Source organism: Helicoverpa armigera, chromosome 20 (genome assembly GCF_030705265.1).
Source record: "Helicoverpa armigera isolate CAAS_96S chromosome 20, ASM3070526v1, whole genome shotgun sequence".
NCBI lineage: Eukaryota > Metazoa > Arthropoda > Insecta > Lepidoptera > Noctuidae > Helicoverpa > Helicoverpa armigera.
In genome coordinates, this window is record NC_087139.1 from 6,254,961 (window position 1) to 6,281,076 (window position 26,116).

The 26,116-nt window shown below is 37.7% G+C and overlaps 3 protein-coding genes and 1 long non-coding RNA gene across 4 annotated transcripts; 3 read left to right on the forward strand and 1 right to left on the reverse strand.

Annotated features, from left to right (window-relative positions):
* Window positions 1-466: 466 nt before the first annotated feature.
* Window positions 467-19,983, reverse strand: LOC110373494 (carboxylic ester hydrolase). The gene is made up of 11 exons (XM_021330774.3): window positions 19,781-19,983; window positions 15,480-15,738; window positions 9,782-10,020; window positions 9,214-9,408; window positions 8,361-8,556; window positions 7,368-7,502; window positions 6,539-6,674; window positions 6,170-6,403; window positions 2,108-2,283; window positions 1,624-1,907; window positions 467-1,137 (listed from the first exon to the last, which is right to left on the reverse strand). Exons 2-11 carry the CDS (start codon window positions 15,612-15,614, stop codon window positions 921-923), a joined length of 1,947 nt encoding a protein of 648 aa, XP_021186449.3. The 5' UTR covers window positions 15,615-15,738; window positions 19,781-19,983; the 3' UTR covers window positions 467-920.
* On the forward strand, window positions 2,751-8,520 carry LOC135118286 (uncharacterized). Its single transcript, XR_010277481.1, has 3 exons — window positions 2,751-3,037; window positions 6,154-6,398; window positions 8,381-8,520. It is a non-coding gene; the product is annotated as an uncharacterized LOC135118286 (long non-coding RNA).
* A 1,005-nt stretch (window positions 19,984-20,988) lies between the features above and the next one.
* On the forward strand, window positions 20,989-23,735 carry LOC110373452 (lipopolysaccharide-induced tumor necrosis factor-alpha factor homolog). Its single transcript, XM_021330723.3, has 2 exons — window positions 20,989-21,588; window positions 21,823-23,735. The coding sequence occupies exons 1-2, from the start codon at window positions 21,185-21,187 to the stop codon at window positions 21,935-21,937; spliced, it is 519 nt and encodes a 172-aa protein (XP_021186398.1). The 5' UTR covers window positions 20,989-21,184; the 3' UTR covers window positions 21,938-23,735.
* A 710-nt stretch (window positions 23,736-24,445) lies between these two features.
* Window positions 24,446-25,834, forward strand: LOC110373480 (lipopolysaccharide-induced tumor necrosis factor-alpha factor homolog). Its single transcript, XM_021330760.3, has 2 exons — window positions 24,446-24,867; window positions 25,141-25,834. Exons 1-2 carry the CDS (start codon window positions 24,554-24,556, stop codon window positions 25,253-25,255), a joined length of 429 nt encoding a protein of 142 aa, XP_021186435.3. The 5' UTR covers window positions 24,446-24,553; the 3' UTR covers window positions 25,256-25,834.
* The last annotated feature ends 282 nt before the right edge of the window (window positions 25,835-26,116 follow it).

A 26,116-nucleotide genomic window follows, 5' to 3' on the forward strand; every position in this document is an offset into this window, starting at 1 on the left:
TATCAATCGACCCTATCTTTATGCAGTAGAAATGAAGAAGGATACTACCAAATACTGATTCAAAAGCATTTGTATTGTAATGAAAACAAAAGGAAGTTTTTCCCGACTAAATAAAAAACAATTCAATTCTGGTTTGACTAAAATTCTATAGATGTTTTAAGCGCTATACCATGTTGAGATGCGTACGGCCGCGAGCGGCTCACGAAATTCGGCCGCGCGCGATTGTCGCGGGCCTCGTCAGCGGTGCCATAGATTTTCATAGGTTGACTATTGTCGCGAGCGACCGACGACAGTCGTAGGCCGCGCGCCGCTGCGACACACGCGACCCACGGAATTCTACCTTAAGAGAATGTGAATCTTGGGTGTTCTTTCGTCGGCATTGTTTTTTATCACTTTATAGTTCGGCGTAACAGGCCAAATAGACTCATCCATTTATTTTTTGTAGGTATAAATAAAACAACATACATATCTTACATACCGATTTATTTTATAAATGTAGTTACTTAGTTAAGACATCCTAAAAATATAAAACGGACAGTTGTAAAAACACTTAACGATTTATTATTTACATCGCAGTTAAGAGCTAGATAGCTAGCTGGCTAGCCAGATCGCAGTCAAGAAGCTAAGTTTCCACTTCCTTTGTCGGAATTGGAACAAGCCTTCACAGAAAACATAGTTCACCATTAGCACTATCAAACAAACACATTTCACTATTTTACGATGTTCATTTGTTTAACGGACCCTCGGTATTTGAGTTGTCAGTATTCGCTGCTTCTTTCTGAGATCACTCGTCTACGGGGTCACTGAAAAGTTTGTTCTCATATTTTGGCACTCTATATTAGTTTAAGTATTCTACAGTCCCACTGGCAGAAACAGTGTCATTTGAAACCTTGATTCACTTATCACAAAATTGTACTTTGTTACTCGGTAACGGCAGTGGAATTGTTGGTCTCTTCATTCCGTTTAGTTGAATAGTTGTCATAAAGCCAGTTCCAGAACTTGACTCTCTTCGCTTCAGGGTCGGTTTGCACGGTGAAGTTACCGCTGATGTCGAGGTAACTTATGTGTTCCGTGTTGTTGACTTGCGGCCATTTGAAGTCGACCACAGACTCGTAGTCCACATCAGGCGTCGGGTTCCTGAAACACATTGAAGCGAACCGATATATGTTGTAATAGAATTAGACTTCTATCATTGCAATTTTAATCCTATATCTTCAATATCTCATAAGCTCTTTAAGATTTTAAGAATCAATTTAAAAGGTTCTCGTAAGATTCTTGATTTTCGTAAAATCATAACAAATCAAAGTAGGTATTAGTGCTCGGTACACAGATTGAAACAATCAATCATTATGTTTATATCGAATTAGCAAATAACAAGTAATCCAAAGATAAAGCTAATCGCAGCGTGTCAGCAAATGTACACGTAACGTGTTGTATCAGTAGATATAAGTTTTTGCTATGCACTGGACGCAGTTTCATGGCCCATTTGAAAGTCAGAATTGTAAAATTTAGAAATGCAATGGTCTAGGAAACTGACTGAAAAGCAACTATGTTGTACAATAATTTTACGACTACTGTAAGTACCTACATGCATTTTATGACAAATGCTATTTTATCACTTACCCGGTTTTGGCAAAGTTCGTCCACATTTGGACCATGCGCCGAGAAACTGCAAGCTCTGGAGAATCGTCGTCCAGTCTGTAGTTTAGCCTTGAGAAGTAGAAGAGGTAGCCCATTTCATCTCCATGACAGGCTCCAGGGTGCGTGATACCCAGCATGCGTTTGAACAGTCCTAGTGCTCCGTCAAATGAAAACCGATACAAGTACGTGGGGCTTGTTCGATTGCTCTCAACTTGCTGGCGTACAGTCTCTAAAACTGGCCGCAGGAACATTACATCTGTGAATAACTGAAGACAATAATTAGAAAAATAATAACTGGAATTTTAAATGAATGATGCATGTCGCAGTATAAGTACCTACTTGGATAGGCTTAAGTTTTGAAGGAATGGCAACAAGCACAGAACAGATATTTAAACTGAATGATTGCAGATTTGAAGTCAAAATAGACCGAATTGAAGCACATAATTGTAAAGTTATAAAATCTTACATCGATAAGGCTGTCAATATTTCTGTTCTCGATGGGTCGCTGTTGGAAATAGAACGCGCGGATGGAGTCTGATATTTTGTCGGTGAGCGTGTCGTTATGCCCCTGCAGCTCGGGCGGCACCACGCGACGGAACTCGTGCTCCAACTCGCTCAACAGCTTCGGGTACCGTTGGAGTCCTGCAATCATCACCCACCATACTTTAGTTCAAGAAAACTGAGGTCATTGAAGAGAGAGGAATTGAAGACTAAAATGTGACTGATCTTTGACAAGATATCAAGATTCCTAGACGGATCGTCAGGTACCTTTCCTGTCTTTGGAAAGCATAATGATCGAGTATGTTTTGTTTTTGTTCCTAAGAACTTACCTATGGCTATGGTTAGACTAAAATAAATCGTCACATAAGGAAAATTATGCCCGTCCCTCCATGCGATAACTACATGTGTCATTCTTATGCAGCGAATATTTAATTATTTGCATTATATGTATTTGCACAAGTTCAGTGGAGCTGTATTTTTGTCAGTGTAAAAGATATTAGGCCACGATAATACGATTTCATTGTTTATAAACTGCAGACGTAGGTATCAATGAAATCAATCAGATAAAATTTGATGTGTGATAATGCAATGCAAGGTTTTCCTTTTAGTGTTTACTTATTACGTTTTAACGGAATCTCCGATTTCAAAGTTTAGTTTCCTTGAATGACTCCCATTTGACATTGAGACTTTACCACGTAATACTACTTTACTTAGTAATGTCATTTCAATCGTCACTCTAATCTTCTTTACTTAGTGAATATTATCATATCATAATTGAATTAAATGCTCAGTCGGTAGCCTAGTGCGCAAAACGTATTCAACGCAATTCACAAATGTATCAAAAGAGAAAATCAGGCTTGTGCATCTGCCCACAAACCTAAATGCTCACAAAAATGTAAGTATACTTCAGTACTTAGTACCTACTCGTACTTATTTTTTATATAATTATTCACGCCACTTCACTTTAAGAAGGATATATTACCTACAGTTAAATGTAAGTGTCAACCGTGTCAGAAAGTGGCACAGTATGGACATGATCGCATGTGTTATTTTATTATGTAAATACGAGTAACGACTCGGTTCAACTGCGGCCGGCGCGGGCGCATGCTCGTTGGCGGTTTTCTTTGAACGTAGTTAGAACATTATGTAACGTAACAGCTTATATAATCGGAACAAGTAACTCTTTTCACTCAATTATATCAATGTTAATTGGCCTAAATTGGCTTTTGTCAATAGCGTTCGCGTTCTACTTTTGACATTTCCTTTGAAGAGGTAGATCTAAGACTGATGACGGTGTTGAATGACTTATATTTAAGTTAACATTTAATTTTGTCAACAACGATATAATAAATTAGTACAGCGACAATTGAACATCGCAATTTGTAAATAATAATGATTACAACTACGAAAACTTTGTTTACAACAGTACCTTCCCACTTATTGGATGATCAAGCGAATTTTCTAGGGAAAATGCTGTCGTAACCATAATTGTGAAACCCGTAACGTTGCTAATGTGTGAGTCACAGTGAAATTGGGTTCGCACAAAACTAGAGATTTAGGTACTCGTTCTGAGATCCATAGACATGACATAATAATACGTGGGCAAACATTGTTTGAAATGTTTATCTTACTATAACGGCGCAATGAAACATCTATTACGACGTTTAGATTTTATCTAAGAATTTACTTACTTCAAGTGGTTACGATAAAACTGTGGAAAACAGCTTAGTAGTAGAATAATCTAAAAGGCCTGGCTGAGAAGGTCAATGAACCAAGTTTGTAGCAGTTCTATGTACCGAGGCAAAAGTTTAAAGATTTGTGAAGGGCCCAATGTGCAGCAAGTTCCGCTCACTTAAGTTGCAAAATATCGCCAAGGATTTATTAAGTCGCCTTCATAGCTATTAGCACTTAATTGCTAAGATCCGTCACCGGCGTGACTCTTGTATCAAAAATTGAGCAACATGTGCATATCCGAATAAGAAAGAATGAATTTTGTGCAACATGATGTGTCTTCTACTTACAGTTATGGCCATATTGTAAATAGAAACGTGTGCATTGTGTAATCAAATATGTTTGCACATCAATCATTATCTAGACACACGGCAGTGTGTCCGCCAAGTTCGAGCAAAAAAAGCGACACACCGGCCGTGGGTTATATTACACGAACCATTTCGGGCCAAATTCGACCCCCTTGTAACTCAAAATCTATTTTATTTACGCATATCAAATTTCTAGTATCTGTTGAGACCCCCTCACTTATCTAAAATACAAAATTTCATTAATATACCTATTGTAGATCTTGAGATATTGACGTCAGAAAATCGCTATTTTTACTATACACTCACTGACTGACTCACTCATCAAAAACCTAGACCACTTCCAATGGTCGTATTGACTTGAAATTTGGCATGGAGGTAGGTCTTTATGTCAAGATAAAGGGAAAAATCTGAAAATGGCCAAGTGTGAGTCGGTTTCAAAATAATGAAGGTGTTTTATACCCCTAAGGAACTAAAACGAACTAAATTTATCTATATTTATATAATATATCTTCGAATGGTTGTACCGATCTGAAATTCGTTGCAAAGGTTTGTATTTAGTCAAAGTAAAGTAAAAATCTGAAAACGGCCAAGTGTGAATCACTTTCGAAAATAACGAATGTGTAACTTTGATCCACGAACATAATATACGATAACATGTCATGTCAGTCAGTTGGTAAATCTAGTCCATTTAGTTAATCTAGTTCATTTCTTTGTAAGAAACATAGTGCTTATTAAAAAATCTGAAAGATAGTATAAATGAGACATTTCTTTAACTAACTTCATCATAAAAAAAAAATAAAATAAACAACCTTACAAAAATAAATGAAATCCCACCCAAAACAAAAATGTGAAAGACTGCCAAGTTCGATAATATGGGAACGCTTCGCCTATAAAAGAAGTGAGATCTGAATAAGTACCAAGTTCCATACACATACCTCAGTTAAAAATAGTTACTTTTTAATGATGTTACTTGGCAAGTTTTAATAGAAAATTAAATACTTGATTCATTGCGTTTAGTAGGTTTATAACAAGGGGTGTGAAAACTTGCCAAGGAACAACATTAAAAAGTAACTATTTTTAACTGAGGTATGTGTATGGAACTTGGTACTTATTCAGATCTCACTTCTTTTATAGGCGAAGCGTTCCCATATTATCGAACTTGGCAGTCTTTCACATTTTTGTTTTGGGTGGGATTGACATTAATTGAATAGTCATTCTGCCTTGATTCAAAGTGGTGCAATGGATGTTGCAGCTGCTTATCTCATTAAGCTATCTTGCCACGCTGATATTCTCTGGTGATCTGGTCCATAATTTTCACGAGAGTATTTTAACTATAGGTATTTTTTTTTACATAGGACTAATACTTAACTAGCAGTAACATACTTCTTTTATATTATTAATTGGAAGCTGAAAAATATTCTAGTGAATTCATGTTGCCAGGTAACTCGGTAAGACTGGGTTGGGAACTAGGCAGTTCTGATGATCATGTATGTATGTATGTAGGCACGACTGCTAGCAGCCCAATCAACTGTAACGTTATTAGCAGGTCAACTTGCGGATGTTTGTTTTGAAGTAATGATATACTGTTTAACCACAGGGGCGGATCCAACGACAAAAAAGGGTGTTGATGATATGTGGCCACATCCATCCAACATGGCCACATCCATTCAATATGGCTGAAACTACACATACATTCACATTCACTATATTCAGGTACAACAGGGAGTGCGTAGGGGTAGTAGGTATATAAGAGCCCATATGTGGCTCTTATGTACATAAGGGAGGATATAGGGCGTACAGAAGGAGAGGCACATAAAAGGAGAATTGAGTGTGACGTCACAAGTAATTAGGGTTATCCACAGTAGATCGGCCACTACTAAACCTTTATGTACTGTGTTTTAAAGATGACGATCTGATATTCGTTACCATTACCGCTTTTCAACTGATAAACAAGTAAGACTTTCATATCTAGGGACAGTTCCACTTACGTCGGAAGAGTATGATGCCCTCCTGCGCGTTGTACCCCGTGAGGAAGGGCACGTCGGCGCCGGGCAGGGTCTCCGCGGGCAGCCGCGTGAGGAAGGCGTCACCCCCCTCGGGCTCCAGCGTGGGCAGGAAGGGTAGCGCCACGGTGCTCTGCATGTCCGCTGACTTGCCTGGCGCGCTGGACAGCCGAGCCCCTGCCTTTACTAGGAGCTCGCTCGGCGTGGCGCGGAGGTAACCTAGCAAAAAATGCGATAAATTATAGTCAAAAATGAAAATTTTAATTATTGTCGATATTTTTTAGTTGGGAATATTCTCCAACGTAGTTGAGAAAAGGTTAGGCATATGATCTCCTACAAGTCTATTAAACTTACCGAGTAGCTCAGCAGTATTGTTGGTGTCGATGCCCAGCTCGCGGCCGAGCTCGAAGGCGCGTGCGCGCGGCTCCTGCGCCAGCGCCCACGGCGCGATCGCCACGCCACTCTGAGCTATAGCAGCGTGGAATAGACCCTGTCGTGGGGACAAGATAAAATTTCGGAATTAAACGTAGAATTTATTTTATATTGTATAAAAAAGAGCTAAAAAAATGTCCCATGATTAAAATATATTCTCGTAAAAATTTAAAAAAAATGTTGTGTTTATAGTTTATTTATTCTGTGACGTAAGTACCTAATAATCACATATTAGCAGAAGGAACCAATATAGAAAAGCCTTGGATTTTCCCGACATACTGACCAGATGTTTTCTTTTCCTGTGTTGTTATGTATGTAGATTTTTATAACAAGGATAAATATTTTTAATGACTGCTTCAACGTAGAATGTTATGATTTATTTATCCTCATACTCGTACTACAAGCAATAATGCAACTTACACTTGGGATAACTGCAGTGACGTTTCTAACCTACATGGGTTCGCAATAACAGGATACACATAAAAGCTGCAACAGACATGCGTCATTGTTTACTTATTCTTATTTGACTCATCGTCCTCGTTTTTTGTACAAACATACGTAAAGGATCGGACCTGCAGACTGCATCCGTGTAAAAACAGGCTTCTGCGTTTACATAATCGTCGAAATCGACTTCACCTAACGACGTCGCGTCCCAATTGCCGAGTTTTGGATATTTACATATTTTATTAGTTTGGGTACTATAATTTTTGATTTCACCAATTTTTATTTTGGAATGACGTAATCAACGAACCTGAGAAGCCGGTGACAGCATGTGCAGATGCACGGAGGCTGCGCCGGCCGACTCGCCGAAGATGGTGACGCGTCCCGGGTCACCGCCGAATGCCTCGATGTTGTCCCGCACCCATTTCAGAGCCATAACTTGATCCTTTAAACATGATTTGTCATTAGTTAACTAGAATTCACGCTTAATGCACGCAAACTGCACGCTTGTTCGATAATTAAACAGCTGTTTGATACGAAAGCCTCTGGGGCTTATACACTTTCACGCACATTACACGACATCGTCAGAATATCTTGATATCAATCTAACAACTCAGTCATCAAATTATCGCCGACAAATTGTGTTAATTAAGAAGTTTTATATCGCTTTAAGCGCTATTAATTACTTACGTAGTTATGACGAAAACTGACATTGAATTTAATAACATATTATTATGACTTCATCAACAATAATTTGCTTCTGCCCTCTCTTGGTGATGGCTTCATTTCTATGCACATATTTAGATACCCCATGTTTTTTAATAGATGGAGTACCAATCTTGCGTCAAGAATGTTGCGAACTTGGCCGTAATTTTTAAACCATGACCGAGAGTTGCGAAACTTTGTTAATACAAGACCATTATGATATTAATATGTTACAGAGATTTAATTATGTTGTTACAACTACGACCCGGTATTTTGAAGCATATTTGCCACTATCAATGCGAGTAGGTATACGCATTTACAAAGCACCCGCAGTAAATACTTGCGCAAAAATTACATAAACAACTACGAAGCCGTTAGTAAAGCGGTTGTGAAAAATAATGAAACTATAAACTGCTAATTTCTAGCCTATGAGTGCAATTGTTAGAAGAAATCTTTTTATTGTCACATTCAATGGGGAATGAGGAAATCAAGCTGTCGTTTTGAAGCAATATAGACACACATTTAACACTTAGAATATTTCAAAATAAGCTAGAACTCAAAAATATTCTTTTTATTTCAGTTATGATAAAAATAATACCTTAAGACCCATATTTCCAGAAACTTCATCATTTTCTAGGCTGAGGAAGCCAAGCGCTCCGAGCCTGTAGTTGAGCGTGACCAGCACGACTCCCGCGCCGACGAGATGGTCGGGACCATAGAGGAACGCGTTGCCGGAGCCCATGGCGAAAGCACCACCGTGGATCCACACCATCACCGCTAACTTGGGATTGTACCTGATGAAAAATAATATATTTATGAACAAAATACTCTGTACAACATCAGTGAATAAAAATATTACCCAGATACAGTGAAACCATTTCATTGATTAGTTGGAATATTTTGACGTTTCGGTGACCTTAGTCACCTAAAGGCAAACCCTCTTTTTTCAAACGTAGTTAACCAACGTAAAAGTAAAAAGTACGGAGCTCTAACGCAATTGATGACGACTAACATGATACCCATTTCTAGTAATGAAACGTCATTTGCAGGTGTTTGCAACTGTCTCCACGAGAGACAGATGATTCAATCTCCGGTAGTCTCGCACCGGACGTCCATTAGTCAGCGAAAGTCGGAAGATGATGATGACGTTTGGGGAAACCACTCACATCATATCAATAATATTTTTTATTTATTCCTTTAAACCTTCTACCATTGGTCGTCCGTCATACGACACCGTTTAAAGCCACATGAGATTTTTTCTTGAACAAAACAAAAGAATGACCATACATTTTCATACTTAGAATAACTTTACTCCATGGTTATTACCTAATAGGAGGATGTAAGTAACATAATATGTATATTTAAATTGTGGTATAAGAAAGTTCTGTGTGTGAAATATGTACTTGTCAGGTCTGAATATGATTTATGTGCGCCATATTACGTGGGCTTACCCGGACATCTTATCAGGAAGTGCTGGCGTGTACACATTGAGGAAGAGACAGTCCTCGTCTCCCTTGTAGGTGTCGAACAGCATGAACCGATGAGGGCACACGGCGCCTTCCTCCAGGGCGTCTCGTACTCCTGACCACGGCTCCAGAGGCGCTGGTGGTCGGAACCGCAGCGAACCCCGAGGCGGCTGGGCGTACCTTTCGTTGTTTAAAATAATGAGGAGAGTTTTTTTTTGGGGTCAACATGTGTGGCCGGTTTCTAAGCAAATAGCGTGGTTCCGCTAAGTCCCAAAAAGTGCCAGTGAAATGCGAAAAAAAGTTATTTTGTTGTACGGGGCATATTAATTAAGTACAATCTTGCTGTGCCCATCGGGGTCCATAATTGTGTCAACTTTTTTATATTATGTAACGCAATAAACAAATATGAATAAGCGCATCCATCCGCTATGGTTGAGTGAGAGATCATTTGGGGATACAACCACGGTAGATCCGCCTCATGAGAGCCAGTAGGAATTGCAACTTGCTAGTTGCACATATACCTCTATTTGATTTTCGATATTTAGTTTATTACCTGATACCCTTAAAGCTGTAATAAGGAGTCTGTGCAGTAGTTCTGGTGACGAGCTTGCGTCCGCGCAGGGCTCCGAGCTGGGTGAAGACCAGGGGGCCGCCGCCGACGCGCATGCGGTCTACGAGAGCGTGCACGAGCCGCGCCGCACGCGCAGGTACCGCCTGCAGCCGGCGCAGCGCGTGCTTCAGTCCGACGGACTCGCTGACCGTACTCGACAGGCGCCGCCAAGCCCCCGTCACCTAGGGATAATAATATGCTTAGAAAAACAATTCAGACAGGAGATATAAATTGAAATAGATAGATATGAAGAAGGGAAAGGACTTTATATCCCTCTGGCTATCAACGCTTAATAATTCATTAACGCAAAGATTGTGCGTCTTTAACGATAATAATGATAGACTTTAAACTGTACATATCTATTTTGTAAACAATAATAAAGGTTCGTGTCTACAAATTGACCATTATAACAGTTAAACAAGTCCAATGATTACGAATGAATAACTGTAATTTTCACACCGTCTCGTGCGCTTAAACATAGCGTGAACTTATGAAACCAATTTAAGTTTACTTGTAAGTGCGCATTGACACTTTAGCTAAAGAGAGACCACACGCAAGGCCCAAATTGATCAACGCAGACAAAACTGGAGAACTACACGCCCACTTCAAGCTGTTGTACACGCAAGACAATGTACATAATTGGGCACCTTTAATAAATATCATAATGCTATGTGAGCAATTAATTATGCAACGCAGCTGGCACATTAAGTAATAAAAAATAAAAATACTCAGCAACAGGAACTTCCAAGTTGTTTCCTGTACACAATCATGCTTCATATCTACCATATACAAGTTTACATGCTGTCGGTTTTCCTTTCAGTTCCTACGTTTAATTTTTGAATAGTGGAAAGATGGCAGACTGTCATGGCCGCGTCAGGTGGCCGCCAACTACGCTCTAAATACTACATAAACTATGTATTTCGTAGGCAACGGAATCAACGTGTCTTAAGATTTACTTGACCATACCCATGTTTCAACATTCTCATTATGTTCCGGTAAAGTTGTTTATATTGCAAAAACAGTGAGTTCACAGCCTTCCTACTCTTACGCACGGAAAATTATTACCTACTGTTACACCAAAGTTATCAAAGGTTTATTAATATTTCTAACGTTTTAAATGAAAATTGGCCCTAATAGACTAGAGACTCTATATACTCTAGAGCCACTATTAGATGAACATTTATTCTATAATATCAATCAAATCGAATAACTAATGACTATGTCTATACAAACTTTGTTTAGCAATGCCAATGACCGAAATAGTCTTGAAGAGATTCGATTAAAATTTTAATTTTGATTTAAGTGTTTTGCAATTTTTATACTCTCCTACGAGCGCCCTTAATTTACATGTCAGAAACAGACAAAAGGTATACATAGGTATGTAAAAAGCCAAAAGGTTGCTTATTGATATTTTGTAACATTAAATATTAAGCTGAGCCACAATGTATTTCACAATATGCAAATGTCAGTCGCGGTCTCACTTCATTGAATGGACAATCGTTGCAGAATTCGTAGACGTCAATTTTGACCAGTGGCTTTGTAAAAAGATGTTTAACATTGATTCTTTATGATTCCTTGTGTAAAGCGAATTACTGTGATTAAATTGAATGAGTATGTAATTATGAAAATCCCAAGGTAACTTACACCATAACTTAGTGGTATGCTAGACGTTAAGGGGAGTCTTGCATACCAGTAACTTTAGGGACATTCACAAAAGTTACCTATCTAATATTTAATATACTTGGGCCATGGATTCCCTACTAGGGCCGTACAGGGTAGCAAATATAAACAGCAATGTTTTGCGTTTTAAGAATGTTATCTAAGCTATCAATAAAATAAATAAATCTCACTCAAGCACTATGTATGCAAAAAAGAAGCAAAATAAATTAAACAATGCGTGAACGCGTCTAAATATATACCTAAAAACCAGATTTAAACCAAATAAATTATGAATTTTAATCGCCAAAGTCAATTACATAATCCGTATAGGTTACCTGGGTTATGTAACACTGCCGGCTGGCCGCGAGCTCGGTAAGACCGAGAACATTGACTTTTGTATAATAATCCAATAAAGCATCGTGGATAAGTTGGCCAGGGTGCACTCTTGCGAAAATGTCAACCATATATTGATTCTTAACGACATGACTTATTGTATGTTAATGATTATAGTCCTTCATGTAATTGAATCCATAAAATATTGCTTTATTGCCTGCAACCTCGATGGTGCTGCATATTTTCGAACGTACAAGCTGTAGGGTTCCCGAAAATATGTTCATTACTGCTTCACGAACATTAATTTTTTATGTTAGTTATTACGTCATTTATTTATTTTCAAACATATTATTTACATTTTTAAATATTAAATATAAAAATAAAAAACATTTAAAAATATAAAAAATAGGTTGCCACCGATATCGGGCACAGGGTCCAAGGTACCGGTGGTTAGGGTCCCAGAGACAGAAACCTCCTCACAATACGTGCCGTATCAAGGAGTGCTGCCTTCTGAATCAGTCCCTTGATCCAGCCGCCCAACGAGAGCCTCCTGAGGTGTTCGTCGAGGCTCTTGGCTATTAGACCATTGGCCGTAATGACAATCGGCACAATAACAGCCGTGTCGACATCCCACATGGCGACAACCTCGTGCGCTAAGTCAAGATATTTTATTTGTTTCTCTTTCTCAGCTTTCACGAGGTTATCGTCATGCGGGACGGCGACATCGACTATCATCGCGCGGCGCGCTAATCGATCTATCACCACTATATCAGGCTTATTGGCTGAAATAGTCCTGTCAGTGATGATAGATCGATCCCAGTACAACGTGATATGGTCCTTTTCGAGAACTGGGTCGGGCGCATACCTGTAGTACGGTACCTCAAGATCTACAAGTTTGTATTGCAGAGCAAGCTGCTGGTGGATGATCTTGGCCACTTGGTTATGCCTGTGCAAATATTCACCGTTAGCCAAACGAGAACAACCAGATATAATATGTCTGATAGACTCACCCGGATGGTGACATGCCCGACATATGTCAACCGTCCCGTCTTTCATAATATACCTCCGGTAGTTATTCGTCAGGATAACTTCGTCCATAATTGCACATACAAACCCTTCGGTTTCTCCAAATAGGTCACCGAAGTGTAGCCAAGCTACGGACGCATTGAAGTCTTTATGTTAGTTTATTATTGTTACGTTAAGTTTAGCACATTGCTGCAAAATGTAAACATTGCCAAACACCTGCAACTAAATTGAACTTATTTGCGCGCCGTGCAGTGTGCACTCACTAGATATGGTTTTGACTGGTCACATCAGTGCTTTTTTTTCTAAAGCCTTCCAATCTTCTTCGCTAAATTCGATTAGTACCAGGAAGCAAAGCAATTGCCCACCTCAAGATTTGAATCGAAACTAATCGAGCACGAGCGGAGAGATTAACCTAAAATGTATTGCAACTAGCTGGGAGGAATGTACATTATCTATAGTATTACAGAAAACTCCAGATGTATGATTAAGTGCATATTGCGGTAAATCCACGTGAAATTACCTGACAAACTTTAAATAACGCTCAGGAGCTAATGATTTCCGGGTAAGGTAAATATCTGCTTTCATCACTAACGTAGGTACCCTACCTAGATATTGTAAGAATCTATCCATCATAAAATTACCAATGAGTATCAACGCAATAATTTTCAACGCGCTTGCTGTCATTATAAAGAAAATGGTGGCAAAGTAAGCCAACATATTGCAGCTACCTACAAAAGTACTACTCACTGCTACTCTATTGAATATTGAACTGGGTAAATAAAGGCATAAAGCACTGACTATAGAAGTTTGTATTTCCAGAAACGTGGACTGTTTTTTAAAGTGTTACATCATGAAGAAGAGCATAATGTGGACTGTGTAAATGCGGCGCTGGTCGTTGCTTCACCTTTGATTTTGTTGTTTAGGACATTCCCTGGATGATAGCGCAATCCATTGTTGTAACTAAACGTGCATAGTTTGAAAAATAACCATCTACTCTAATACAGAGCAAGGTTGAACACGTAAACCTTTGTGGAAATTACTCCATAAGATGAGACTTTGTGTCGTAACATGTCAAGTTACAGTTTTCGATGTCAACTGTCGTGAACAAAGCCTATTCAAAGCAAAACCGCGGCTGTGGTTCAGTCGGTATGTTCAAGGTAACTGGTGACCGGGAAACAATAAGTGCCTTTCTAAGTAACCGAGTATGGCATATAGTTTTCGGCTGGAAATTAAAAAAAATGCATATGAATTTCCTTATTTACAGCAACCTCAGCCTTCTCCTTGCAGCATAAAATAAAAGTTTTACTCAGAGTATATTTTGGCAATTCGAGCTGATTCGATTTCGAAAATAAGTTTTAAATTAACCATAACGATCTTCGCTATTCAAAATGCTACAACTTCTAATGGTTAAGCGTGACTTTACAGCTTGGCAAAAACTCTTTGCTGTCCCACAGACCATACCACAGTATTCACAGTACATGTGCCTATGTGCCTACACGTTGAGAGTGGCTGTCGACAATTTCCGTAAATATTGTTTTTTTCTGTAAATTTTGTTTTTCAACAACGATGTATTTTTAGTATCAACCACGGGGTTGATACTAAACTTGATTGTTGATACTCCTTCTCCATATGAGGAGAGGCCTCGGGCTAAGGCCTCTCCTCATATGGAGAAGGAACGCAAATTGGGCACTACAGTGGCTCAAGGTGGACAGGCAATAAAGTGGATAAAGCAATAAAGGCCAACCAATAATTTCAGTGTCATCATCAATATTGTTAAATTAAACATATTTAAAAATAAACTATCATTATCTTTACAATCGAGTTGTCCATCTTCGATATCTCAAAAGGTCTTCGGAGGCCATATTAGGCAACATCTCAAGATACAAAATAATATGATCTTACGTTCACTGTGTGCAGTCAGCTATAAATTCTAGCGAGCAATATGTTGAGGATCAGATAACAATTGCAATGTTTTTCAATCCCCTTTTTAAGGTCTACTTGAATTCCATGTCATATCTCCTAGAAATAAGAGTTCATTGATCTAAAGATAATATCAAACAAATGTTTTATCAGTGGATAGCTTCCTTACTTACTTTGCCATATAAGTTTAATAAATCCTATTATACTTAGCCCAAACGATAGGCGCAAGTGCCTAGGTAAGAAGTTAGTCGAAGTTACATATTCTTCGTGATGAAACGTGTTTTTGTTTACGTTTAACGACTTTCATCGGCAGTAAAACAGGATTGCAAACTACATATCAATCTGGAGTCCACATAACATATTTATTTAATTATACATATTCTTCTGTGGCAGCCATTTTACTACCTACCACGCCTGGCATGACTAGGTACATTAAATAAAAGTTCTGCTCCATTTTTTCCACACTTCTTCTTCCTCCTGCCCTGTTCCCAATTTTATTTGGGGTCGGCGCAATATGTCATCCTCTTCCATTTTTCCCTGTCAATCGTCATACTGACACTCATTCCCTTATTATTCATGACCATTTTGTCCACACTCAGGACTTCTTTAATATCCATCTAAGCGTTTTATTATTGACGTGATTTATATATTATTAATAATAAGGTTTAGGAGAAATTATGCAGTCAACAAAGCATATATTTACCTTCATAGAGTTGAGACTGGTAGCAGCATTAGCGACGACATCCCCCAGGGTGGCGGGCGGCAGTGCGTCACTGCGCACCACCAGCGCGCACGCGCAGAGCACCACGGCGCGCCACCACCGTACGCGCATCTTCATACACTATATATACGTCACTTTACACTAACACTTGATACTGAGTCCCAGTCACGGCTTATAGCCTATCGAGGCATCGCACTATATTTCGTTAGTTGACTGCAATCAGTTTTCAGCTTTCTTAAATCTGAAATGAATGAATAATGTAATCTTCTGTTAGACCCGTGGTATAATGAATGCACAATTTTAGTATAAGTTCAGAGCCTAACGTGCACCTGTGCCTCTGTAGAAAGTTCTAGTTGCCACTACTTTTAGGAAGGGTTATTACAACATCATCATCATTTGCCGAGCCTTTTCCCAACTACATATGTTGGGGTCGGTTTCCAGTCTCACCGGATGCAGCTGAGTACCAGTACAAGGAGCGACTGCCTATCTGACGTCCTCAATCCAGTTACCCGGACAACCCGATAACACTTGCTAAGACTAGTTGTAAGACTTACTAGCTTGTGACTACCCGTAACGACAGCCAAAGATGTTCAATAACAGCCGGGACCGGACCTGCAGTTTAACGAGCAATCTACAATTATTACAACATTTCTATGTTATTGTAGTGCTATGAATATAACTGTGACCTTGACTATCTGTGAGAATCTCTGATGAATGATAACAAAATGATGCAAGTTCAAGAAGCAGAGATCATTAAACTAATGCAAAGTTAATGATGAAATTACTCTATTTGCCGCTTCGATAAGTCTAGCTGAGGAAACTTTTGGCAATCAGTCTACTAAAGTTAAACAAATAAAATAGTATCTTAATCCACAATTCGTTGTTTTTTTTGAGTTGTATCTGTAGAGAGTAGCATTGAGTAAATAGGTTATCCTCAACAAAAGAAAATATAATACCAAATACCATTTACCCTGACTGTCCCTGACGGTCTTTAACTCCTAAAATACTCATACAAGCTGTCGTATAATATGTGTCTACAAATGTGTGCTGTCCTTACAATCTTTTACAAAAGTTCCCTTTAATAATCTTGTACAATATTTCACCTCTTATTGATTAGAGGTCACATATTATGTATCATAGAGTGTGGTATAGCTGCATGCTCCACTACTCTCGCCCAGTATCGAGTCGCGCCTGGTTCGACGCGAGCCGAGCGCGACGCTCTCGATATTATTCAACCGACACTTTCACTCACCACTCACTGGCCACTGCCCGGCGCTTCTCGAAGCCGACAGGTTCATAACTAGGAACTAGATACACTAGTATTATCTAGTCACTGTACCTTACTATCGATACGATTATATGAACTACAGTCGAATGTCTCATAATAATTACGAAGTGGATGATTATGTCAAACTGTACGGTCGGTGCTTACTCACTAAAGTCGTCGTCGGCTATTTCGATATAAGTATACATCTTACCTATTTATTTATAGAACAAGGTACAATGATACTGCAACAACGATATTGATGTATGCTAATTCATATGACGTGTTTATCTTAATAGCAATCTTAACATGAATGGAGTAGTGAATGTATGATTGCACTGTGCGCTGCGTTACAAATAACTTACGTATAATTGTGTTACTCGTGATGAATGCAAATTAAATTTTACTACTCAATATACATAAATTAAATAATATAATACTTAGCTAAACCATTACTCGTAGCAAAACAAAATATAAAATAAAATACACATTACTTTTAATGGAATGCAAAACGCTCATAGAAAAGACATCAACGACATCGAGTGCCGGCTTTTTGCCAAAAAATGGAAATAAATTCATCAACATAATTGTGGAACTGCAATTAAGCCTTAGGTATATATGTAGATTTTGCCTTTTCCTGTGAAATCAGTATCTTTCTGAAGATAAACTTGTGCGCAAAATCCTATTATATAATGAGATAAAACCAACATGGTGGCAATAATACATTTAAATAAGATTAGAACCCCGGAACAGAGTTACACAACGCTTCGCCAGTGTGTGTGCCTGGCTGTTTCAGAGGCAGTTACAACTTACGTCACCGGGCACACTGGTACCACATCCCTAAATATAGGAAGTGAACAGTATTGCGGGTAGACGAGACAGGGTACTCCGCAACATACATATTTTGTCAAACTTCTTGCTAATCGCAAAACTTGACGACGACTAAACAAAGTTATATGACTCTAGTTCAGGCTTCCAAAAATCTCAGGAATCTGCTAAAGCTAAAATGTTTATTTGGAAGAGTTCCAGCTCTTCCATGAACTTATAGGTACGCTTGTTTTCATAAAATTCACGAGGTCACAAGGGAAAAAATCTAAAAGAGATAACTAAGTAACTTAATCATAATCTCTTAAGATACTTTCCGGGATTAGAAAACCCTAGAAATTTTTGACTCTCTATAATTGGACATCCACTTTCTTATCAAAAATTACGAATTAAAAAAAACGTTTTTAAAATTAAGCTCTAACTTAATGCCTACATCATGACGTGCGTGCTTGTTAGCACGTAGTTCGTTCCGCGGCGGCAGCTTCCCTGAGATAACGAGTGATGCTATCACAATACATTATCTAACACCATCGCGGGGTTCCTGGGTAATAAATAACCACGATACGCTTACTGTAGCTACCAGTAAAGTAGAGGAACCATTTGGCTAGTAAAACAGAATAATGAGGTATTGTTGATTTCTTTACTTAAAAGGACACTGAACAGGTACAGTTATCGGCACGGATATTGAGCCCTCGGCGGAAGAGTGGGGATCGCTTTGCGCACTGTACTCATAAGGCAATAAACCAATAAATCGCTTCTGCGCAGGTGAAGGTCAGGGCTCAATATCCGTGCCGATAACTTTGCAATGGTTTTAAATGTGGTTTCATAAAGCCCAAGAGCATCTTGACTGGGATCTTGAGCTCTCGTTCAGGGCGGCGCCGGGCCGTAAAAAAACGTAATGCCTATTTCACGGCACTTTTTTGTTGTAATGTATGGGACATTGCAGTCAATATGTATACACATAACATACACATATTTTTTTTAAACTTTTTTTTTGGATGTTTACAGGAACATATGGTGTGTTCTTAACACGCTTTTATCGGTCGACCTGTATGTAACTATGTAATGGAAAGGGTAACTCAGGTAACGAACTTACTTCCAAGGATCGTTATGAAAATTAGCAGATGTATGTAGTTTGGATGACAATACAAGAACACAGTTTTCCTGACGGGGCATCGTATTATCATATCAAAGCTGTGTTTGAACTTATTAAAAAAATCTTGTGATGAACTATGTTTCAAAAATCGACTAGGTTTCAAAGTCGAATGAAGATGAAGCCGGATTTTTTGGTTCTTACGTGCTTGTTTTTCTGGTGATTTTGACAAACTAATTTATTATATTTTTGAGTTTCTACAGATGATACCTATGTAGGTACTTAAATAGTGTAATCGCTTAATGAAAAGGTTTTTGGGCAATATTTGGGCAATTACCTATATTGCGCAAATGGATAAAAAATCGTCTGTGGTATTAATTATATTTAGTTTTATCTAAACTCTGTTTTATCTACTTTCGTAATTCGAATAGATTGCGAAACTAATAAAATCTATTCGAATTACCAAACTAGACTTTAAAGTTAGGCTCGCTATTCGGGCCTATCTACTTATCAACTTCTTAACACCTAGGTATTTAAGCCAAAACTACAGCAGTGACAAGTTTTAATAAAACCCAAACAATAATGAAGTTAGCTACATATGTACTGGTACAAAGTTACCCGACTATACCGGAGCACGGTACGAGGTGCGGACATAGTTGCTATGCAATTAGGTTCATAGACAATTGCTGTTAATTATTACCTTGTAATATCTATCATATCACCCGGAATTTACCTACATTAGATACACCTAGATTATAATTTCGATATCAGGTGTTTATTTACTTTTGTTACGATCCTCCTATATTATTGCTTTGTTAAATTAGGTCATGCAATCATTACAGAAAAAATACATTGTTAGCTAGAAGCTGCTGAACATGAATTAGGTTTACTTTAGTTAATAATTAGAAATATTACTTTGATGAGACCGCATACAATTTACAATATTCCTCTAATTGAATAAGAAATCTTATCCTATCTGAAAAATATCAATTTCATATATGTAAGACATGACCTTTTGTTTCCCAAACTTGGCATAGGTATAACTTATAAGCAAAACAGATAATAACTCAACATTAATGGTACCCAAAAACGTATGCTTACTTAAATACAGCAGTTTCAATGAAACGGTCACACTCAGGCACAATTTAACACTTATCGCAACGTCGTATTTTAACTACCTTTAGCAGGTCGATTGCTTTACAGACTTTGTTTATGCGAAATAGTAGGCTACGGAGTGTTGCTAAAATTTCGTCAACAGATTCGACAGCGGTGAATGCACGCGCGCGGTTCGTAGGTTCGGCCACGAAACTGGTAATGGCGCTGTGACGCCGCCGTAACAGGCCTGAGAACTGTTACCCAACAGCCACCACCACCGCACTCATGTCTGAGGATCATGTTATCCAATAAACAATTTAGGCTACCATTACTATCATAGTAAGCCGGCAGTGAAACTTGATGTAGGTATTGCTTGTTGGAGGCTGGCCCTGCAAAAGTATAGCATGTCATTATGAGGGTTACAAGTTCGAATTCGGGCAAGTCAGTAGATACTTTTGTATGTAATGTACTTTGTATAAATATGTGTTTAACTTTGCTATAAGTATGACGTCATATTGATTAACGATGAAGTTTATCGCTGGCTTGGTCAGATTCTTCCAGCTGAGAGCCCGAAACCATATATATCTTACTACTATCTAACCATCAAGCTAATCTTTGAATAGAATAAAAAGTGCTGTTTTGCAGCCAAGTTTGAATAAACGAATCTTGATTTTTTGATTTTTCACTTGATAAAATATGTGGTCCCAAACCGACCAATGAAAGAATCGATATTCAATATTTTAACCCCCAGTTGCAGAAACGAGCTTCATCTTTTAAAATGTCCGAGACCATACTTGAAACTAGCGTCTTTAGAGCGCCTCTAATTAAATGCCCGTTTGGTTTTAAACCCGTTTAGGCCAAAAGGTTTAGGCCGTTTAGGCTATTTAAGGGCCAGCCTTAGACCAAACTGCGGATAATATTGCAATTTGTTTTTAAAATGTACGTATGAAGCCTAAATTGAGCCTATCCTCACTCACTGTGGCTTTATGTTACTCTTTAAACGATAGAGGGCGCTAATTGGTGTCTACGAAATAGAAAATCCCTATTACAATACCTATTAACGTTGACTACGATTTTGTAGTACAGCAAGTAAAATGAATAGCAATTTATGTTTAAGCGTAGTTTTTATTAAAAAGAGAAGGATTAAAAAAAAAAGAAATAAAGGTTTCGACTTTTTGTAAAAATATCCGAACCAAATGTGTGACCGGAACCGTCAAAACTTGTTTTTCAAGCACCTGACATTGACATATGACGTCATGTTATGTTCATTCTATCTTATTAATTTTTGTGTATCATTTCGTAAAGATTGCTAACAAATTTTAGTTAACGAGTGCCAGCACTGCTATAAGGAATTGTTTATTTGTCCACTACATCTGTGATATACTGATATTGGAATAAACAACAACAATAATGGCGAGTATCTCAGGACCAGGCGCAGTAGCTTCAGCGCCTGAAGATCTTCCACCACCTTACTCAGCTGTGGTGGGCAACCCACAATACGGCTTTGTGGCGCCAGCAGGGGAGCCGTACACTGCTCCAGGTGCACCATACCCGCATCCGCAGCCGAAACAATTCACAGCGCCGGGCGTGTACCCGCACCCCACCATCACTGTAACGAGTACTCAACCACAAGCTGGTGACATGGGACCGCCGCCGCCTCCCATGCCTGTGGGCATCGTCCTCCCACCCGCCGTCGGCACTGAACCGACGACAATAACTTGCTTCAACTGTGGTAAAGTTGTGACAACAAGAGTTACATACACAACAGCCTGGCATACTCACCTAGTGGCTGGATCTGTTTGTGTCATTACCATGTAAGTAACTTAAACTTGTCATAATGTTATACTTGTGATCCTTAAAAAGTGATGTTGAAATTAGATTTTATTGTGCATGAAATCAGTTTTCAATGATGTATAAAACACACAACAAAGTGATGTATTTTGTTAGTCCCCAATAAACATTGTCCTAAGTATATGTTGATGTCTTTTGGGCATGATTTTGTGTATTGTATTCAATATACTGATGCTAATAAATTGTTGTGTTTCCAGGGTCTGCTCTCTTTGCTGTCTTGGACTCGTCCCATACTGTTTTGATACATTCAAGGATGCTGAGCACTACTGCCCCAATTGCAATACTTTCATTGGAAAAAGTAGCAAGTGTTAAACAATTGGTTGAAGGTACTGCCATTATATTATCTTATGAAGATTACAGCTTCACAAATATTGAAAAAGAAAATGTAAAAAAACAATGTAAAGCAATTATGGTGCCATCAACACTTATAAAAGGCATGTGATCCCTGATTGTCGATTATATATTTTTCAAACTTCAAGTTCTTGTGAATTCTACTCATCTTTCAAAGCCTAATGTGTATGAATATTTGTATTCTTGATTCACAATATACTGAAGCGTAAGGGACTTCATCTGCACTTTTATTAAAATGACTCTCAACTCACGGCTTACAACAGTGTGTAAGGATGCAGGTGAAGTTGATGAGCAATTGATGAAATGATTACATGTTATAATAAACAATAGGAGTCAAATTATGCAGTAAATGACTCTGTTTATGTTTATGTAATTCTTCAGATAACTTTAAAGTGACAATGAATAAAAATTGAAAGAATTTTAAACTCTAAACAAGTTGTACCAAAGACAAATGTTAAGTGGAAGCCTAGTGGTCTAGCCACCTATATTCTGTAATTGTGTGCAGTTTTCATCATCATCAGCCAGTATTGTCACTGCAGGGCACAGGCCTCCTCGCAAACAAAAAAGGAATGGGAGTTCATCAGTATGATTGCTCAGTGTGGGTTGGTAATAGACCTAAAACCAAGTTTCCTAAACAGTATTTTCCTTCATCATCAGTCATTGTTGCATATGATACAAGTTACATTGATACTTGCCTGACCTTGAGAGCCTGGTGCTTTAACCACTAGGCCACCATGACTTTGCAGATTTCAATGATTGTAATTAAACAAACATACCACAGTGATTATATTTTGTATGGATTTGTTTGAGATACTAAGTGTGTGATGTATTGAGTTGTAAAATTAAAAATATTTCTATCTATGTATATTGAACTTGGGTACTTTGTCTAGATTTTTGTGTGACTTACTTTTTAGCCAGCAGTTAAGATATTCATAATTATGGCCTCTTTTATAGACATATTGGAATGTGTAAGACTATGATTCAATTTATTGGCAGTTGCAGACATCTGCTTAATCATTGTTGTACATAAGTGACATTCACAAGAATCACTATCTCCCATGGTTCTACTCATTTAGATTCGAATTCATTATAAGTTTTCTTCAATTATGCAATTGCTCGTGCACCACTTGAAGAAAATCTTTTACTTGCAAGATATTACACATAATGCAACAATCTAAGTGTTTAAATTATCATTATTTATAGCTTGCAAAATTATAAAATCTTTGAAATTGTTTGTATAAAATGCTGTTTACTAGTTTGTCCTAGCCAATAATGCTAGCTATCAATTCATTCCATCCATTTTAAATATTATGATGATATTTTAGTACTTATATGTTTTTTATTATCTGATATTTTATTGACAGTAATAATTCCCATTCTTTTAAAATAATTTCAAAAATATATGTATGGAATGGTTAATACGTAAACCCATCGTATATGGTGGTGACTTCTGCCACATTGTAAAACAGGCAGTTCTTAACATTGTGACTGAAATTAGACTGAATTATTATGATTGTAAATCCATCAAAATTAAAAACAATTTTTTTCACTAGCAATTAACTTACGTCGATGTGAACTAAATAATAAGTTTTTTTATTCGCTGGTTCATACAAACTTTTAGTTGTAAATGCAAAAATAATTTTAATTAATAAAAATGATCGTTTTTTTTAAGGGGTAATTTTATGAAAGCTCTATTGTATATGTTCGTCATCCACTGTTTACAAAATATATTATATAAGGTATTTATACTGTAAATCAATTTTTGTTTTATTTTTGAAGGCCCTTGCCGACTTCAGGTTACTGTTTACCTGAAGTCAATGTTCAGAGCGTTCATGCATCGCAAACTGTTCACTGTTCACGTAGATATATCTTCTAGTAAATGTAACCCTTTTTATTCTCGTGCCTTTATTCCTACTTTATATCATGTTTCAAACAGGCGGGAACGCATTACGTGCCCACCCTGGCACCCCCGTGGCAGGATGGGTGTAATGCGATCACCACCACCAGGCTCCGGGAGGCTCCGGGCTGCTATATGCAAGTTTCAAAATACACGATTTCGCCGCGACCCGGGAATTGAACCCTGGACCCATTGTACTTCCACTGTACTTCATGCCCTTTAGGGTATATATGTTCTGTGCTTCATGCACTATATAGTCCTATATAGGTTGCGTGCACAACCATTCGAAACAAATAAAAGCCGGTAATAGACTTTATGTTTACCCTTGAAGTACCTACAACAAAAGAAATTCGTGATAATATATGTACTGATAAATTAATATTAATTAACGGAATGATCCCGATTTCGGAATCGTAATTATGAATAGTTCCTACAGTTCCGCGCTGAGTTAGAAATACCTAGTACAGAATGAGAGAAATACAAAAGTCTATTACAAAATACGAAGTTAAAACTATGACTTATTTAGGATGTCTGAAATATCTGACGTGTTAGATAAGATAGCCGCAATCACTACAGATAACAAGTTATAAGTTCAGTGTTTAATCGTAATCAATACACAGGTACAGTCTTCATACAACATTAAATGTTTGGAAACAGTAATTATATTGCAGAAATAGAAGATGGATATGAATAATGGTGTTAACCCTGCTCAAAGTGATGTAGTGCGAATAGAAGTGTATGAAGGTAGAAACGCAGACCGAGTGACAGTCCACAGAGAGCCGCCGCCGCCGTACGAAGCGACGTTTGACAACGTGACGGTGATTCATCACCCGGTCACGGTTACTCATACCTCTGCTGACATACAACGTAAACTGAAGAACTCTCCTGCATACTACATCTGTCCTGCATGCGATGAAAGAATCATAACGAAAGTTGCTTATTCAACCACTGAAAAAACTCATATGCTGGCTGGCTTTATTTGTGGATTTTCTTGGTGAGTAAACGTAAACCACTTTTATCTAGATGTATCTACATTGTAAAAAGAAAGCTTTTATGACCTAACTTCTAGAAAAGTTCTCTACATGTAATAAAAATATCTGTGTTTCACTGTCATGTGTAAACTTGGACCAATTCAGATAGAATTTGGTATGGAGAATACATGGTTCCGGGAAGGGTAGATTTTAAAAGATAAAGTATCACCCTGTGAATGCCGGACAAATTGATAAAACAACTAAATAATGTGTAATGGTATTTATTTTTGTTACAGTTGGTGTTTACTTTGCTGTTTGGCAGCAATACCATACTTTACAAAGACTTTTAAGAAAGCACATCACTTCTGCCCAAATTGCAATACTATGCTAGGAGTGTATTCCCTTTTATAACAATACAAAAAGGTTATTGAACTTCTGCTTCGAATGGGTCTCGATAGTCTATAGTAATACTCATGAATTGTTTGCACTAAACTTTTATAAATATGGATTTAAACTTTACAGGAACACAATTTTGAAAGTTTCAAAACAAGTGTTTTTCTAAATCATGACATGTATTGCAGATCTTTTGTAATAAAGGATTTTGGAACCTGGGTTTCCGAGCATGAAGATAAACGTGGCAACAATATGTATTAGTAAATAAGAGCCTGTCTCACTGAGGTGGCAGGAAAGAGGCTGATATTAAAATGATCAGTCATAATATGTTTATATTGCAGCATGATTTGATATACATATTTATGAATCAGGTTTGTTAGTCCAGGGGATGTTTTCATGCATTGAGTACCAATTTCCTTTAGTACATATGAATAAATGTAAATATAAAACTTATTTAAATAAAAATATTGTATTTTCTTTTTTACAACCATTTTTTTTTTTCCAACACTTATAACATGATATTTTGCAAATGCAGCAAAAATTATATGCTTCATTCTTGTGAGGACTTCAAACTTTTTCCTTTAGCACTCCATCACCTGAAATGAAAAATTACAAAACCTTTTAAATGGAATTAGTGATTACAAACAGATGATATTGAAGATGTCCTACTCATTATATTCTATTTATAACATTGCTTACTCAATCTATGTTATTAAACTAAACTTTGTACAATTCCTATTTAATTATTTCACAACAATTTGAAATCAGCTAACTTCATAGGAAACAAGTATGAATACATCACTGAGGCAATGTTTTTGGAAATATTTTCTTAGTTCATCATGTACATAAGACATTGGGAAAATGACAGACATAATACAT